At 34.2% G+C, this 19,898-nt stretch overlaps 1 protein-coding gene across 1 annotated transcript in view; it reads left to right on the top strand.

Annotated features, from left to right (window-relative positions):
- LOC136040893 (fibrillin-1-like) overlaps positions 1-19,898 on the top strand; it is a 174,002-nt gene that overhangs the window by 97,062 nt on the left and 57,042 nt on the right. The window contains exons 11-14 of the mRNA XM_065725307.1: positions 3,540-3,662; positions 7,697-7,831; positions 13,510-13,653; positions 19,063-19,191. Of these exons, the coding sequence (XP_065581379.1) occupies positions 3,540-3,662; positions 7,697-7,831; positions 13,510-13,653; positions 19,063-19,191 (531 nt within the window). The remainder of the gene's footprint in view (positions 1-3,539; positions 3,663-7,696; positions 7,832-13,509; positions 13,654-19,062; positions 19,192-19,898) is intronic.

The raw sequence follows: 19,898 nt of genomic DNA, 5'->3' as shown, positions 1-19,898 counted from the left end.
GAGTGTAGTGTAGCTCAGCAAATAAGCTTGATGCCCTGGCAGGAGATTCCAGCAAACCCACAAAAATTGCATGGATGTTGGACACCTTTAAAAGTGTCACGTTACTACTGCCAAAGAAGTTTAGGGTTTCAAACAGAAACCAAAGGAGAGATAGGTCACTGACATCATGTGAAAATTGATTGACAAAAATTCACTTAAGCATACATTGCTATCTGTTGCCACATGACATCCACAATCAGCTTTATAACTCTCTATGAGGAGAACGACAAAGAACTTAAAAAGAGTGCAAGAAAAGGATAAAAGTATTTTCCTTGATAAAGCTGCTTTAGCTCCTTTTTTACTGATTGACAGTAATGAAGATCAACAAAGCTATATGAAGATCATGTATGCATGTAAAAGGTTAAAAAACAGGCCATCTCTGGACATTGATGGAATCACAGCAGAAATGTTGAAACGTTCAGTAGGAACATGCCAGTCAGTAGGGCTTACGCTTTTCAGCAAGATATTAATGTTGCTAACGTTTCCTGTGAATGAACAAAGAGGATATTTTTGAAAATATTTAAAAGGAAAGATACAATATATTGTTATAATTGGGGAGTTATAAACCTTATACTAGGAGTCGTGCAAACTATTGGCTTCTATTATATTGGAATGGTTACGAGATGCACTAAAGACGTATTTGCAAGAAGAGCAGCAAAGCTTAGAACCGTTAGATCATGTCCTGATTTGATTTTTAAACCGAGAATGTTGACTGAAGGATCAAAAGACTGGATCAACAAGCTGTATCTACTATTTATTTACTTGAAAAAGGCAATTGACTCAGTGACCGTAAATTCTTGTGGAGAGTTCTCAAATATCCCTTGGGGCCAGAAAAACTGATGACCATAATTATTGTCCTTTATGAAGAGACTGAATTTTGTCTTAAGACCAAGAATAGTACGACAATATTTTTCAAGATGTTGTCTGTTATCTGTGAAAGAAATGTACTTTCCTAATTTGTTTTTGCAAATTTTAATCGACTGTAAATTATGAGAAAATTCAGGATATGGTGTAAAAGTAAGCAGTGGTCTTATTTGGATTTAATGGATGACATAGTTCTGCTAGATGATCCTAAACAGAGATTACATCAGCTGCTTGACACAATTATCGATAATGCTTGATATCGTCGGGCTAACCATCAATGTTAAAAGATCAAATAGTATGTTCATCATAAGCTCAGCACTTTTCCTGTGTTTCAAGAATAAGAATCGAGAAAGAGTCAGAGAGTTTAAATAGCTGGTTAGCTGAATTGATTTTGAAGGTGATTAAACGATCGAGAATAAACCCAGAATTGGTTAATCAACCTAAGATTTTAAGAGCCTAAAGCCCAGTTGGAGAAGCAGAAGATATTCTCTGCGACTAAAGTGCTATTCATGCTCTTCTACGCTAGTGGCTGCCAAAAATGAGCCAAAAGCTCAGAAAGAGAATCCTTGAATTCGAAACTATATGGCTGCAGAGAATTTTAAATATCAGCTGGCAGGTCAGTCAGTCACTCTAAAAGCTTCTAATTACTGTTGCTCTAAGGAAGAAAAAGTGAGCGTATATAGGACACCTACTTCGTACGAATAAAGGCCGCCTTCTTCGAACAGTCTACAATTGGAAACCAGACGGCAGATGGAAACTAGGCTTTCCAAAGTGCTTTTTGCGGTCATCTTATAGCCAAGATCTGAGGAAGGCTAAGACCTCATTTAATACCTGAATAGGAAGATGACATCGCTACACCATCACTTCGGGACGAGTGAAGAAGCAACTTTGACGCTGTATGTGCCCATGGTGCATCTTCAAGAGTTTAGATGCCTAATAGGTTTTTAGAACAAACAGCCAACCATTTTTCTTAACAGCTTCATCTTTAGACATGAAGATAGATTTTGATAAGTAACCTTCCATCTGAGGACTCGTAGATTCTTCTCCCTCGGTTTGCCAAAATTGGCAATCCAGGCTTCAGACCGCTAATTTTTTCCCAAACATTCTATTTATGTGGAAAAAAACTTGAACGAGGTTTTCGTGTTTATGGATAGCTATATAAACTGGGTCATCGTCCGTGAAATCATTCGCAGAGAATTCCCAAGAATGTCTCCTAAATTACCAATATATATATATATGACCCAGAGGAGCCTCAGTGTGTACTGCAAATTCTCGGAGATAAATATGTTGATAATATCATGAAAGGATAGTGAGATTGCTTTAAAAATCCTCATAAACCCTGTGCAAACAACTACAAATGACACGGTATTTTGTTCATCTATAAACTAGTGGCTTAAAATCCACCGAAAGCCTGTACTATTCAAAAAGTGACCATCTTAACTAGGCAAGTACGTAACTTTTTTTCTCGAAGAGGAACCAACAATAAGAGAAAAACCTTACTTGATAATTCGTCTTACAAGGCCCTAGAACTTAGAAAAATCGGGTTTGAGGAGGGATCCTAACACATTCTTCTTACGTATGTCCCTGATCCTACTGTCATATTTGAATGATAAAAATATATCTGGTGTCTGACTAGGTCAGTTGTTAGGGAGTGCCAAATAAGCATTTCACACTAATAGAAAGAGTAAAAAAAAACACTAAGTTTATGCGGGGGGAGGGTAACTCTGATTCCAAGCCCAGTATCCTCAAGTATCTCGGATCCAGTTACACAAGCATTCATTAAAGTGCCAAGGACAATAATTTTTTTTCTCTAAGGACATCTTAGGTCTGCCCCTGCTATATCCCCCAGCTTAACATTTAACTAAATAAATCATTTCCAGCTGATATTTACTCCTTGTTGGACACTCGTGTATCAGATGATTTCTTGTTCCCACGTTCATCTTACATTTTTGGTGAAAAGAAGAATCAGCCTTCCCGATTCGGGCAAGGTGCTTCCCAAATGTTCCATTTTTATTCTTAGAACTTAAAAGTATTTTTGCAGAAAAATACATACATAAGATTTATGTCGTTATCGGTAATATCTTGACAAAATGCTGAATGGTCTTAAAGATTTATTTTTTTTAAAGTTATGAATGTAACATAAATCAGTATTTATTTTGTCGCAGCATGTTTAAGCAGCACGAACATGCAGATTTCAAAAGTTTTGAAAATTAAGATTCGCTGAAAGCCCAGCCATTAATGAATTTTGCGATTTTATGATAGGGAGTTTCAAAGTGGCAAAAAAAAATCATTTTCGCGTTCGATATTCTAGCATTTATCAATATTAGATATTACTCTAGTGTTAATGTAGAAACTAGACACTGTTTAGAGATAAACAATCAATCCACCAAGCTGAATTTCTCTACAGTTTCACAGAATGGGGTAGTTAATCTCTTATCTGCAAGAAAACAGTGTTGGTAATTTGACCCAGACCCAGGCACCCCATAACTATAAAGACCAGAAGGGATCTTAGGGTGTTTTTTTAGCATTAAATGAAGCTGATAATATCCTGAGCTTGAGATGGGAGTGGGAATGGTTAACTAATTCAGATATTCCCCTTTTGACATCAAAAATAGTTTACTTTTAATTATTTCCAGATATTGACGAATGTGCTGAAAACATGTGTGGCTCAACGATGGTTTGTCAAAACAACCCTGGGAGCTATGTATGTTATTGTGAAGAAGGCTACATGATATCTATCGATGGAACTAGTTGCCAAGGTACGCTTTAAGTAGATTTTTAAACCTTTAGTAGTTTAGACTGTCCGTAAAATAAAAGTCGCTTAAATTTTCGGGACTCAAGCCCTAGTATCGTTGAGAATTTGGTTTGGAACGAGCGTAAATGCTGTGACTCTGTAAGCCAGAATCGACCCAGCTTTAACTGGGTATCTTGAGAAATCTGAGAGGGGGAACACGGGAAGCGCAAGAAAATTTTTCCCCAATCACGCATTGCCCTCCCGGCCAAAGGCAGAAAATCATTAGATCGGTACCTGCGCAGCACAGACCATTGTCAGCATGCAAAAAGTTTTTTTTTTCTGAAAAGTTATAACAAAGTTCTGAACTAGTGTTTAAACAAATCTGTATTTGTTAATTGTGACATCATATTCACAGTCAAAAGGTATAAGCAATGCAGACAACGAAACTTAATTTTCAGAGGGACCAGACTTTTGTTAACTTGCGGCAAGTGCGGGCACTCATGTTGCCTATTACTAGTATCGTATGGCTTAGCAGCCGATCGATCCAAATTTGGGATTGACCAAAAATATGTTTATGGTAGCGTTGTGGTGGCAAGACTAATCTTAACATAATGTAAATGTACTAAAAAGCGTCCTAATTCCCATTGGTGTTGCAAGGGGTGGTATAAAAGGAACACCTCCCTAATAATTTTGAGAAAAATATTTTTTACTTCGAGCAGATAGTTTTTTTTTTGTAATTAATCCACGCCCGTTTATAATATGACAAAGCGCGAAAAACAGGGATCCATTACACTTCCTAATATGTTCGAAATCAATATTTATGCAATTATACCTTTTTCGAAAACTATTCATTAACTAAATAGGTAAGACTAGATAATGGCAAAATTGCAAAAATGTACTATACTTCTGTTATAATACTGTTTTGCCAAGAATTGTTTAGCCTGATATCTAAGGTTCTTTTACTTTCTAAAATCTATCAGTACATTATTAGTTGTTTTTCTTTTGCTTTAAAACATTCGAAAGTAGATATGAATACACCCGCCTCATCTACAAGTAGGACAAAATGGAAGCATTGAAGAAAAGAAGGTAGATACACAGTAAATATGATTTCTTTAATAAGAAAGAAATCATTAGAAAACAAAATAAGACCTAGTGATTTTTATAAAAACATTCATACTATATCTTGATAGGTAAATTCAGTTGTAGTTTGGTCATCTACTTCAGGAATAAGTGTTTTAATTTTATTTCCAATATTTAATGAAACCCCAATGAAACTAAATTATTTTATTTCTAACAGAAGCGCCATATAAGCGCTGATAAATTCCTATCCTTATGTTATAGATTCACATACTAACCCATAAATGTAGAACTACCTTTATGTATAATACCTTGCTGACTTCTCGCCATTTTTCGTTTTCCTAAATATTTCTTTTAAACAGCCCTAAAATAAAGAATCAACATAAGTCTACTAAGGATTATTACTTTAATTTTGCATTTCACGGAACGCCAGAGCTACTCGTGGGACGTTTATCTCTGTACAGCATGCTATACGATATTAAATAAAAAAAAACAATTTTTTTAGCTTTAAGTAAGGAGCGACATTAAAACTTAAAACGAACAGAAATTATTCCGTATATGAAATGAGTTGTCCCCTCCGCAATCCCTCGCTCTTTACGCTAAAGCTTTAAATTGTTTTAAAAAGTAAAATTGTGGCAGAGTCAAACTTTAGCGTAAAGAGCGAGGGATTGCGGAGGGGACAACTCATTTCATATACGGAGTAATTTCTGTTCGTTTTAAGTTTTAATGTCGCTCCTTACTTAAAGCTAAAAAAATTCGTTTTTTTTTATTTAATTTCTGAACGTTTTTGAATTAATGCATGTTTGGTTTTGCCTCTCCGCACATAAATTATTAAAACGAAATTTGTTTTTTTTTGGCTAAATGGCTTTCTCTTAGTTTTGATCAGACGATTTTGAGAAATAAGGGGTGGAGAAGGAGGCCTAGTTGCCCTCCAATTTTTCGGTTACTTAAAAAGGCAACTAGAACTTTGAATTTTTAACGAACATTTTTATTAGTAAAAAATATACGTAACTTAAGAATTAACTTACGTAACAAACTTTCATAACCTTATATTTTTATTATGTATACGAGGGGGTTTGTACCCTCGTTAATACCTCGCTCTTTAAACTAAATCGTAAGTTTTGTCCCAATTCTTTAAGAATGACCCCTGAATCAGAAAGGCCGTAGAATAAATAGTTGAAATTACTAAAAATACTTTAGTATAAAGAGCAAGGTATCTCACTCCTCCTAAATACCTCGCTCTTTATGCTAAAGTATTTTTAGAACCCCTCATATGCGTAATAATCTCTGTTCGTTTTAGGTTTCAATGCTACTTTTTCCTTTCATTTTAATAAACGTTTTCATGTTTATTTTTCATTGTTTTCTTATAGTAATGCTAGAGAATCCTGCGCCCTTGTCATTGAATTTTTCTTCCCCCATGACAGATTCCTCCAAAGAAAGATCCTCCAACATAGCCCCCTCTCCTCAGCCCCACCCCCAAACAAAATAAAATCCCCCTGAAAACGTCTGTACACTTCCCAATAACCATTACTATATGTACACAATGGTCCAAGTTTTTAACTTGCAGCCCCTCCCCCAGGGATTGTGGGGGAGTGAGTCATCCCCAAAGATATAGTTATTATGGTTTTTGACTATGCTGAACAAAATGGCTATCTCAAAATTTTGATCCGTTGACTTTGGGAAAAAATGAGCGTGGGAGGGGGCCTAGATGCCCTCCAATTTTTTTGTTCACTTAAAAAGGGCACTAGAACTTTTCATTTCCGTTAGAATGAGCCCTCTTGCGACATTATAGGACCACTTGGTCGATACGATGACCCCTGGGGAAAAGAAAAAAAAAACAAAAAAAAAAAACAAACAAATAAACACGCACCCGTGATTTGTCTTCTGGCAAAAAATACAAAATTCCACATTTTTGTAGATAGGAGCTTGAAACTTCTACAGTATGGTTCTCTGATACGCTGAATCTGATGGTGCCATTTTTGTTAAGATCCTACGACTTTTAGGGGGTGTTTCCCCCTGTTTTCCTAAATAAGGCAAATTTTTGATCGGTAAGACTAAACTTGATGAAACTTATATATTTAAAATCAGCATTAAAATGCGATTCTTTTGATGTAGCTATTGATATCAAAATTCAATTTTTTAGGGTTTTGGTTACTATTGAGCCGGGTCGCTCCTTACTACAGTTCGTTACCACGAACTGTTTGATATCTGCTGCAAGTAGAAAAAGGTGAATTTGAACAATTTATGTATATTTTTCTCACAACTTAGATATTTTGTGTCCACATAAAAATGGTACCAACCCACACTCTACTTCTGTCATTACCAGTTTTAAAACGTAGCACTAAGAGACCGAGCTTCTCTTGGTGAAGAGAGTTTGAGACATAAGAATGATATTCAGTGTAACCATCCCCCCAGAAATGTATACCCATAAAGCCTTAGGGCAGGCATATGCCGCCTTTACTGTTTTTCTTTGGATGTACAGTATCCATTGTAAAATAATTTTCTATGACATTTTTTCAGACATGTTTAAAACGCATTTAGGCTTGTGTTTCTCACGATTTTTCCAACGCCCCTTTCCCCTGGACGATCTCCTATTCTCGTTGACTCCCTGAGTGTTGAACCGTTCGTGTCCCACATAAAAATGCTGATGTTACGTTCCTACTAATTTTGAAGGTAATTTATATTATGCGACAGCAGCCGAAAAGTGGTTCAATTATTCAAACAGTAGTTCTTTGTGAATCAAAGGAAGAAAACTGTAAATAATGGCCTAAGGGTTAATAGTCCCACGCATTCCAATTGCTTGAAATGTTAGAAAGTAATTTAAGAAAGTATATACTACATTGGATGGATTAAAGAGATCAGCTTCAGATAGACTAAGGTGGAGGGGGTCTTTGTGTACTGCCATGAATTTTAAACAGGGAGGTTATTTGTGGGTTTCTTAATCCTTTCGAATTAAATAAGTTAATAAGATTAATATTATAGATAGAAATGAATGTTTGAATCCCAACGACCATGACTGTCAGCAAAGCTGTTACAACCGAATAGGTACGTTTGGCTGTGGTTGCTATGAACAATGGACTCCAGATCAGGAGGATAATAAGAAGTGTAGACCAACCGGTAAGTAAAACAAGCCTATTACAGCTAATTAATTAAATTAACAATGGAATCCAGATCAATCGGATAATAAGAAGTGTAGACCAACTGGTAAGTAAAGCAAGCCTAATACAGCTAATTAGAGCTAATTAATTAAATGAACAATGGACCCTAGATCAGGCGGATAATAAGAAGTGGAGACCAACTGGTAAGTAAAATAAGCCTATTAAAGCCTATTAGTCTATTCTACAAATTGCCATCTTTATTTTCTTTGCATTCCAGTTGCTTAATAAATTGGACTAGTGCTGTTCACAAAAGTTTCTAGGATAGGTATTCTAATAGACAAAACATTATCTTAGAAAAATACAAAAGAAGGGGTGTTGCTACACAACACTTATTTAACCACTACTGCAGGATGTTTGAAAGAAATCATAATAATACTGAGGCTTATACTCCAATCCTAGCTCTAAATAACCAATAACAATTACGACTTTATGGTTATTTCCTCATAATGTAATTCCCAGTCTTCCACTCTCAGAGGCTAAAGCTTTCTATTATTTTTTCTATTCTCTAAATAAATTGATCAATTAATTGACTGATAACCTATAGGAAATCGTTCTGTTAGAAAATTCATACTTGAAATTTCCCTTAAACGATATTATAAATCACCTCTTGAAGTGACGACGACCTGCGTTACACTGGGGAGGTGTGCCCCAAGGGTAGAGCAAACATGTATCTCCTGCATATGCAATTTAACGTATACACTCTAACTAGTATCTCTGACTTACAATTAATTTGAATTAAAATAAAACTGACCAATTGAAAAAGGGCACAGTAAGAACTGCAGCCTCTGAGTGAGGTATCCCCTTATATTCTGACTAATCGTGGCCATTTTTACGTGGCCATTTGATATTCTGACTAATTGTGGCCATTTTTACCAACACCATAGCTGCGTAGTTCCCAGCAATCAATGAACCGTTGAGAAACTGTAATAGTTCCTGAGTTCCTATGGCAGTGCAAGAAGATCAGTCATTCCTGTCTGACTCATTGTCTGGATGTGCAGATGAATTATTTTTTCGTATATCTTCATTAACTGGCTTTGTTCATTCAAGACGTAAAGATATTATTTTAATAGCTGTTAAATTAAATATAAAGATATTAAATATAAAGATATATTTTAATAGCTATTAATAGCTGCGTAGTTCCCAGCAATCAATGAACCGTTGAGAAACTGTAAAAGTTCCTGGTAGTAGACCAGAACTATAGTTCCATAGTTCCTATGGCAGTGCAAGAAGATCAGTCATTCCTGTCTGACTCATTGTCTGGATGTGCAGATGAATTATTTTAAACTACTGAATTATAGTCACTGAATTAAACTACTGAGAAAATAGTCATGCTTACTACATTTCCAAGTTTAAAGTGTACTCCCTCCCTAATAGAACTAATATATTTGCTCGTGTCTTGAAAAAAATTCAGAGCAGTTTTCTATTTTTATCTTCTTTTTCTAATTTATTTTTGAAGACCATTTTCACATCAGATTCTTTTTTAAATTTGGTGTTTCCTTTAATGGCGAAAATGCAAAGAATTGCTGTCATTTAAACCCGAACTCTATTCTCGATGCTATTTAAAAGTTAGATTATTGATAAAAGCTCAACTATTCCAAAAAATGTATTCAAATGAATGGGATTAGTGGATTCACCTGATTATTGTTTAAAGGACATACGGGAAGTCAAAGAAATTGTATTTATCCACGCACTCTTATGAGTTCAGCTAAAAACCACACTCCTCCCCATTAACCCAATCCCCTATTCAAAACAATAATAATATTGAAATATAACTTGGCATATTACGTTTATATATGTTGTAAAACATATCAGAATAAACTTTTAGATAAAGGGTTGTTCTCTGCTCTAAACTTAGCAAATTTCTAGATGTTTGGAAATAACAATAAACAGTATTTACGAGGACAGTCCAAATGTGAGGCCGGTCCTTGACCTCACAGTAAAGTGCAAATTATGTTCTGGCCTTGGAAGGTATAGGTGTTTTGAGCTGTACTCACGTTAATGTCTGCTCGTTTTGAGTTTGATTCGGTTATTTATTGTAATTTATGTTCGTTTTGGTTTTCATTCATTTATCGATGCTGATTGGTAGTGGTTTCACGCTTGATAGATTATTTTATTCTATTTTCGCTCATTTTTATCTCAATGAGGTTCTTTATTTTTGTTTGAAAAATTTACTTTGTGAAAGAGTTTTTCTTTAATTATTTATAAAAAAGAATTACTTCAAATAAACAGACTACAGTCGATACAAAACTACAAAACTAACTTTAAAAGACATCCAAACTAAACAAAGTAAAATTGCCTTCTTTTGCGAACCAACGAGATGCGATCAATAAGATAAAGGAAAAAACAAATGAAGGTTTTGTCCCCAATTCATCAACATCTTTGAAGGTAAATCAAAGAGATAGACGATATTCCATTTTTCTAGCAATTTTAAAACTATTTCTTCTCAGATTCTAACTTTTTTTGGTTCTATTTTAAAGTATGAAAAAAGAAATTTGTTTTATTTGAGCTGGCTAGTGTAATCGTAGGAAATAACTCACAGCCTCGTGTGAATTAAGGGGGTTACTCGTGTTGATTAGTGTTGTCATATGACATTTTTGGCTAATTTCAAATACCTCCAGAACATAAATTAGTTATTAAGCGTCTTCTTAGGCCACTACAGTTATTTTAAACTGTTGTTTTTGAATGCATTATGTGGAATGTCCTATTTCACCGACGAAAATGGATTCCAGAAAACCCTATTGTCTCAAAACGCAAATTCAATTTCCAATTTATGTTTCTTATTCATTTCTTTTTTCTGTTTTACATTTTCACCCTTTCGTAGAAGGATAAAACAAGGCATCTTCACATTAAAACTGAGTAATTGTGTCTATCATTTCGGACCGTTTAGTAATGATAATCTCCCTTAGCAATGCTCTTCCTACTTTTAGATTTCTTTACTTTTACTGTAGAAATAAGTAAATCGTCTTTACATTGGAATTGAATTTCTCATAGAAGGCTTATCACACTGAATTTTAGTCTCTCGGACTTTTTGACAAAAACCACATATTTAGAACTTTTGGCAAATTGAACTTGGGTAGTGACCATTTTTTAGATTATGTCATGCTTTTTGTATTTATGCTGGTATTCTTATGCCGTTCTTGTTTCTAATCTAATATCTTAGAAACTTCTGAAGATAGATAGTTAGATATTTATTGCAATAAAAGCCACTTAGGGGCCATGCAAAAAAAAACAAATAATACAAAATAATACGATATGATACTAACTCACATAACAGGGTGTATAATAATAGCTATGAAAAAGCATAACAATAGCAAGAACAAAACAAAAACGAAAAGGCATATAATACCGTAAAACCCACATAATTACACAAAATGTCACACACATGATCAATTTATTTAAATGTTTTAAAGCTACATGGATCATGGCTACAAAAAAAGAAAAAGAAAATGCATCAAGCACACCATATAAAATAACTTTCAACATTCTTTTCTTGTCCTGCCTATCGTCCACCCTTCAAAAATCTCTCTCTGTACTGCTTGCCTACACGCGCGTACCTCCCCAAATTCTTAATATCCACTTTACACTTACTTTTAAAATTCTGACCATTTTATCTTTCCCATTTACCCCAATCCCAAAAGTTTCTACATTGATACTAGGAATCTCTTAATTAATATAATCTGTAATGTTGACGTTTGTAATTTTAGCAAGATACATATTTAAAGGACATCCAACCTTAACTCTGTCCCTGTTCTGATGTCCCTGGATATCTTCCCCATAATCGGCAGGTATGCGGATTATCTCTGTAAGAACTCATACCATTCCAGTTCCAGTTTGTTCAACCCTGTGTAAAAGATTTCTTACCTGGTTTCTTAACCAGCTAATTTCTTAATGTTATTTTTCATGCACATTTGATTATATTCAAATATTTTTGGATGGCTTATTGCTGAAGTTAAAAAAAATTCAAGATATCTCGAACGGTTTAATAACATTATCAAACCAATAAATTACAGCATTTTGGTTAATTAATTAACTGATTAACAATTAAATATGATATAAGACTCAGAAATGTATAGCAAAACTATTTTGGGGGCGGATTTGCTCAGCATATTCTCTACGGAATTTGTCACTCAACTCAGGGAAAAAACTTGAAAATAAAAATTGTGCCTGTTAAGCAAATTCGATTTGACCAATTGGACAAACTCTACCAAATGGATCGACATGAGAACACTCACATCTGAGTGTACAATATTCACAATGAGAATAGGTAAAAATTAACTAGACATATACAGTAAAGACATATATACATATATACATATATAGACATATATAGACATATATACATATAGACATATATACTAAGCCACGAAGGCCATGACGTATACCAGCCACTCGAAGCCACAACCCATCAAGTGGGTCCAAAAGGGTCCGACTAAAGGATGATATGGTCTTCTTTGAATGACTCAATTTTAAGCAGATTCACATAGGGCAAACTCAGCAATGTAACTGACTGCCAAATGATTTAAAAAGAAAAAAATAAATTGCGAAGTAAAAAATAACACTGTTTTGCAAAAGTGAAACGGGAATTTTTAAAAGAGGCAAAGAGGATTATCGAAAAGAGAAGGATATTTATGAATGAACACTATAACACCCATCAGGGTACAATAGTATTTCCCTTATTACGAGGAAGTAAGAAGCACCATTTTCTCTTAAAAACTGTATTAATTAGATTGTTATTCAGCTTCATCATGAAATTCATGGAAATTATATAGGAAAAAATTTGACCTTTTCAATGCCGTTTTCAGTCAATCAATAACCCATGCATTCCCTATAGAAATGATGTCCCTTAGACAATCCGGGGATATCGAAGTATCTAATCCAAAAATGGATGGATCTCCTGAGCTCCATAAATCTTTTTTATCCAATGTAAAACAAGTTTGAGCTACCATAGCTTATTTCTTTTTTACTGAACAAAAGCTTCATAATAAGCCACCCTCAGGCCTTCTAGTGCTCTCATATAAAACTTACTGGGGCGCTCACTTTTCGGCCCGGTCAGTTATACTGGGGATTTGACTTCAATTGCTCACATACCATTATGGAACATAATAGAGTTAGATCCACTACCCCATTTATGAGCTCCAAATGATGCTTTCTGGGGCATCATAAATGGCTTGAACTGCACTTTTTCACCAAGATTTACACCATTTACTGTCCCACACTTTCTCAACGTCTCGTCGGAATTCTATTCAAGTTTTTTTTTAATTCTACTCAATCCGCGGATGGTACTCTCCTCCAAGTTTTAAGCTAGCACTGATTCTCGAAATTGCGCAAGAAAATAAGGGCATTGTCTTCATTTGAGTTCAAAACAACCTAAAAAACTTGTTTCAAACTAAAAAAAAACTTGAGCAGATTGCCGTTACAACTTTAAAGGTGTCCTAGATGATTTACAATATATCCAATAGACAGGAATTACTTTTTCCGGGGTCCCATTCCTTTTCAGACAATTCTAAATAGTCTGTTTCAAACTCATTGCTTATTACGTTCAAAACGATAACATTAAAATCAAGATATTGTCTTAATTGTAGTCAACAAGTGTAACTTTCGTTTAACAACAAGATATTACTATATATCTTTTTTTAGATCCTATTATCAATGACTGTCCAGAAGGTGCCGATTGTGGAAATGGAATCTGCAAGTTAGACTCAAATGATGGATTCAGAGCTGTTTGCTTCTGTCATCCAGGATCAGAAAAAGATGTTTCCGATTTAACTGAGAAATGCAAATGTAAGTCTTTGTCCATTTTTTTTTTTTTTTTGAATTAACCTAGTGGCGTCTTTGCTACACAGCAAATTTTCTTATTTACTGCTAGAAGAAAATGTGCTGTTGAATACATAGGGTATAATAAATACTAACATCTGGCACCACTTCTGGCATTTTACTTCTGGCACCACTTTCAGAAACATGGTATTGGCCCATTACAGTTTGGCTTTTTTCCCCTTTATTTTCTCATTATATAGTGGGTTCCATTTATATTGTGACCCGTGCTTACGGTATACTGTATTTGTTTGTAGTTTATAACAAAATCGAGTAAGCTGTGTTTGTCAATTTTATCAATTGTTACTTTCATTCCCCAATTTGTGCCTCTAACATCTGATATTTCTTGTATAGATAATCTTATCAAACTAGCAGTCGTCTAGTATAAGGAGAGGGATAATTCGAACGAAAATTGAAAAACTATACCACTGCAGAGCGTAATTTCTGCTTTTTATTTTTACCGGAAAACGATAATCACGAGCTGTTTGCTTCCGTCATCCAGGATCAGAAAAAAACGTTTCCAATTTAACCGAGAAATCCAAATGTAAGTCCACAAAAAGAAGAATAATCCTGATTATAAGCTCATTTTTATTCTCCTCTTAGTAGCAACGATTTGGCAGGAACATAGACCTGAATGTAAAATGTGCTACCAATCAAGCTAAGTCAATTTAAAACAAATTGACACATAAAGTATTCATTAAACAGTATAAATTCTATGACGAACAATCTTTTGACATTGCTTAATAGCTATAAGTTGAACCAGCTCAATTGTCAATATAAAATTTTTAATTCTGTGTTTTTTTGCTATGCCTAGTGTCGTATAAATTTTTCAGACTGGAAGTATGTCAATTTTATCACTTGAAAATCTGTTTGAAGATGACATTCTTTCTTAATTATATTTTTGTCTAGGTCCTACAAAGAAACTAAAAAGGTAAATAAAATTTGAAATTTATAAATTCACCCAAATTTTAAAACAGTATTAATTAAAAACATTATTATTAAAAAATATATTAATTATTAATTTTAATATTAATATTAATTAATTATTAGTTAATATTAATATTAATTAATTAAAAGTTAATATTAATTATTAATTATAAAAAATTAATAATAATTAATTAATAATTAATTAATAATAACTATAATAATTAATAATAATTAATTAACATTAACATATTAATTAAAAACAGTATTAATTAAAAACATCATTATTAAGAAACATATTAATTATTAATATGTTAATATTAGTTATTAATTATAAATAATCAATAATAATTAATTATTAATATAACATATTAATTAAAAACCGTATTAATTAAAAACAGTAACACTCACCATAATTGATGCTCTGCTGAATTTAAAAGTGAAATTTTCATTTACAATTTAAGAAATGGCATAGGTGTTTTTTGTTTGAGGTTAGAAGTTTGTATCTCTCAAAACAGCTTTTTTTTAGCTCTATTATTCGGTATTAGCAGTGCTGTGAAAATATTCAAAACTAAAATAATAGTCAAAAGCGCAAACAAACGTTCAATTACACAAAATAACTCAGGTAAAATCTTCAACTGAACTGAATACGGCGTTTCACTTTCTTTGTTAGAAGGAATAGCTTATTTATTTTTATTGTTTCTTTTTGTATAAGATTTTACTATATTTTTGTATTTTAATATCATAAACACGGATGACTTAAAAATAATCCACTTTTGATGTTTGTTTCTTTCCAATGAGTATGAAAATCTGAAAAATTTAATGAAATGAAGATTAACTTGCTTTGACACGCTCTTACTCTTTTAGAAAACACTAAACTTTCACTGGTGCAAGATGTTTTTATTTCAATTAAATCAATGTTAATATACTAAAGCTTCACCCTTTATCAGTTTCTCCTACTCTCTGACATCATCTTCCATTCGGATATGCTGGTAAGTACTGATGCGTTGATAATGATTCTGATGATTCTCACGTGCTGGTAACAATTCAGGGACTTGTAGTAGATTCGTAAGACAGAAAAAGAACGAAATACTCTGATTTTGTATGAAGAACGTTGTTTTAATTAGCAGTACTCTGGTTGGGTTTTAGCCTACACTTTGTGAGCTATTTCTCTAATAGATTCGTTACACAATTATTTAGAAAGTTGAGTCCCTCTCTTTACTCAATAAAATTAAAGGGTACGTGGCAAAGTGTCATCAGTGCCACTACTTATAGCACTAGTGTATGGTATCGTGGTCAAGACGGGTCACGGGTTCTACAAGCTCAGTCCTCACTAAGTCTCTCGCTATGGACTTCTCATAGCTATAGACAGTAGGGAAACAAAAAGTGTACATTCTGTGGTGCTTGTTTGCCACAGTATATGCCTACGGAATCAAGCAGAGCTACCTTTTATAGTACAGGACAATTTTCCTAAGGCAAACCCCTTTACCCTCTATTTCTGTAGCCTCTACCTTAAAAATGATAAAATAAACCTAATAAATTTGAAGAATCTTACTTTTTCACAAGTCAGGACCACAATACGAACTAAAGAGCTCAATTGAAACAAAACACTTAGCGACTTGCCTCCGTCACAGAGTGTGTGAACTCTCTTGGTATGGTATAGGACACCTTTCCTACGCCAAACAATTTTACCCTCTATTCCTCATGACTCTACTTAGGTCAAAAAGGACCAAATAGACCTATATAGAAATGTTTTTAAATTGTACTATTTCACAAGTCAGGATCACAAAACGAACTAAAAAAATCAAACAATACACTTCGCGAGTCGCCTCCGTCGTAGAGTCCGCGAACTCTGACCGAAGCACAAAATTTACCCTTGGCTTTTCTAGCTATTTTGGTTTCCTGTATAAGTCACCCATGCCCTGTATTTTTTCAGATACTAGCTAATTATCAGATTCTTTAAACGACTGTACAGGACCAAGGTTGAAGAATTGAAATTAAAGAGAAATGAAATAAAGTTTGCAAGAAGGGCATATATCTGATAATCAGGACCAAGGGTCCTAACAAGTGTTTTTTGTTTTAGTTTAGCTTCCCCTTTAACATTCTATGGAACTTTCAACGTAATGCACTTTGCTGTTCCTGAGATATTGCAGATACATCTTTTTGAAACCTCCGATGGACGTGATGTATTTTCATTAAGCTGAACAACCCTCCCAACATTCCCTGAAAGTTTCACCTTAGTAACCTTAGCCGGTCATGAGATGTTGCGCATAAGCTCTTTTAACAATTTTGGGTATACTTGGTGTCTTTTGATTAAATAGAATGTCCCCAACAACATGTTCTGAAGTTCTACCGTAGCTCTCTTGTCTGTTTCTGGGACACTGCATATTTTACCATTTTGATTGTCTGGGCACAAACAATGTAATCTGATTTAGTTTTACATCTCCCTCAACATTCCGTGAATTTTTTGCCTTTATACTCTTAGTTGTTCCTAAGATACTATGGATACGGCCGTTTTATTGCCTCGATGCACCTGGTGTCATTAGACATCACGTGCATCGAGGTGAGGAGAATTCAACGTCCTTCTCACCGTTCCCTGAAGAAACTACAATTTTCAGTCAAATGAGTACCCTTCAAAGTTTTGGTGCAAAAAATAAAATGGTCTGGTGCGAAAAATAAAAATTAATCAAACAGATCGTGGTAACGATTTTTAAGTAATGAGCAGCCCGGGTCAATAGTGAGCAAATTCTAAAAAACGGAATTTTGATATCACAGATATATTAAAAGAATCGGGGATTTATGCTGGTTTTGAATATATAAGTTTCAATAAGTTTAAGCTACCCATCAAAGGCTATAAGCCTAAGAAAATTCGTCTGATTTTTGAAAAGGACTAAAACACCCCTTAAAAGTCATAGAATCTTAATGAAATAACACCATCAGATTCAGCGTATCAGATAACACTACTATAGAAGTTTCAAGGGCCTATCTGAAAAAAATGTGAAATTTTGAATGTTCTACCAGAAGAAAGATCACGAATGCGTGTTTTATTTGTTTGGTTTTGTTTCTTGTTCGTTTTTCCCAGGGGTAATCGAATTGACCCAACGGTCCAAGAATATCGTGATAATGTCTCATTCAAATGAAAATTAAAATTTCTAGTGCCCTTTTTAAGTGACCAAAACATTGGAGGGCAACTAAGCCCCCTCCCAAGCCCATTTTTCTCAAAATCGTCCGAACAAAATTTTGAGATAGCCATTTTGTTCAGCAATATTGAAAGGTCGAATAACAATGCCTTTGGGGATATCATGAACGTCTCACATCCCCTGAGGATAGGTCTTAAAGCTACATGATTTACCTATTGTTTACGTGAAGTATTTGTTATTGGGAAATTCGAATACATTTTCCGGGAGGGGGATTTTCCATAAGTGGGATTTTTGTCGGGGATAATTTTCCACGGGGAGGGTAGTTTTCAAGAGGCGTATTTTTTAAGGGGAAATTTTACACTGAGATAATTCGTCAGAATTACTATTCGAAATTCTTCCTATGTCTTGCTATCTCTTGTCTGTCTCAATTTTACACGTGGAGATGTTAAGGGTAATTTTCCGGGGTAAATTTTTAATGGGATTGAGTTATCAAGAGAATAAATCCTTGGGAGGAGGGATTTTCCCGTGGAGGAGTAGCCAAAATTACCTGGCATTATTAAAAAGACGATCATAAATTAAATTAAAAACAAGTTTTTCAACTGAAATTAAAGAGCCACATTAAAACTTAAAACGAACAGAAATTAATCCGTATATGAAAGGGGCTGTTACCTCCTCAACGCCCCGCTCTTTACGCTAAAGTTTTTACTGTTTTAAAAAGTAGAGCTGAAAGAAAGAGTCGAACTTTAGCGTATTAAATAAAAAAACAGGTTTTTTTAAATGAAGGTAAGGAGCGACATTAAAACTTAAAACGAACAGAAATTACTCCGTATATGAAAGGGGCTTTTCATCCTCAACGCCTCACTCTGTACGCTAAAGTTTGACTCTTTCTCTTAGCTCTACATTTTAAAAAAGGAAATTATTACGTATATGAGGTTACTCCTCCACAACACCTTGCTCTTTATGCTAAATTTTAAATTATGTCCCAATCTTTTAAGAACGACTCCTGAAACACCATATTCGTATTATTAGAACAATACAAAGCTTTTTTTTTTAAAGTACTAAAACCTTTAACGTAAAGAGCGAGGTGTTGTGGAGGATTAGCCACTCATACTCGTAATAATTTCTGTTTGTTTTGAGTTTTAATTTTTCTCCTTACTTACAGTAGGAAAACTTGTTTTTATTATTTAATAACACAAAAGACGTTACTTTGATCTTTACTTAGGCCACGCTATTTCGCTACCTATGACTTAAGCTGATTAGAAACGCGCTAAACCTCTACTTTCATTATTGACTTTTTTTTCTTTTTTTTTTTTAGCTGTTAATGAATGTAATGTTGGTAGACCATGTGCATTTGATTCAAACTCCATGTGTGTGGAACTTCAAAGAGGATATAGCTGTGAATGTAAAACAGGCTATAAAAAGAGTATCCAAGATCTGTGTGTTGGTAAGTCTTGATTTTTATTTTTCTAGAGTGACATTATAAAAGATGAATGGTCAATAGGCCAGGAATTCTTCTTAAAAAGAATTTTTGTTTATTGAAGCCTTTCAAAAAAATCCCTTGACATTTTTTAGCTCTTATTTCTCAGCTCATCGACTTTTTTATTTTTGTCACAGACTTATTAAATATGTTAGCAAATTTTTTGAAGACTTCTCAAAGTTCATTTTTTTCAAACATTGTAGTATATGAATTTCCGATCGGACTACATGAATACAACATATAAATTCCGCACCCTTGTATGACCACTCTCAGTACCCTTAATATTATCTCTAGATCGTCTGGTTTTTGACCACTTCCAAATTCTCAATCAATTCCAAATCTGATCAGTATTTGCTCTTCTGATCAGTATTTGCTCTTCAAGTTTTTTTTAACTGAAAGTAAGGAGCGACATTAAAACTTAAAACGAACAGAAATTACTCCGAATATGAAAGGGGCTGTTACGTCCTTAACGCCTCATTTTTTTTCAGGGGTGATCGAATTGACCCAGTCGTCCTAGAATGTCGCGGGAGGGCTCATTCTAACGGAAATTAAAAGTTATAGTGCCCTTTTTAAGTGACCAAAAAAATTGGAGGGCACCTAGGCCCCCTCCCACGCTCATTTTTTCCCAAAAGTCACCGAATCAAAATTCTGAGATAGCCATTTTATTCACCATA

The sequence above is a fragment of the Artemia franciscana genome, chromosome 21 (assembly GCF_032884065.1).
Source record: "Artemia franciscana chromosome 21, ASM3288406v1, whole genome shotgun sequence".
In the NCBI taxonomy this organism is placed as follows: Eukaryota; Metazoa; Arthropoda; class Branchiopoda; order Anostraca; family Artemiidae; genus Artemia; species Artemia franciscana.
The sequence above is the reverse complement of the archived record's forward strand: the minus strand, read 5'-3'. Positions and strand labels throughout refer to the sequence as shown.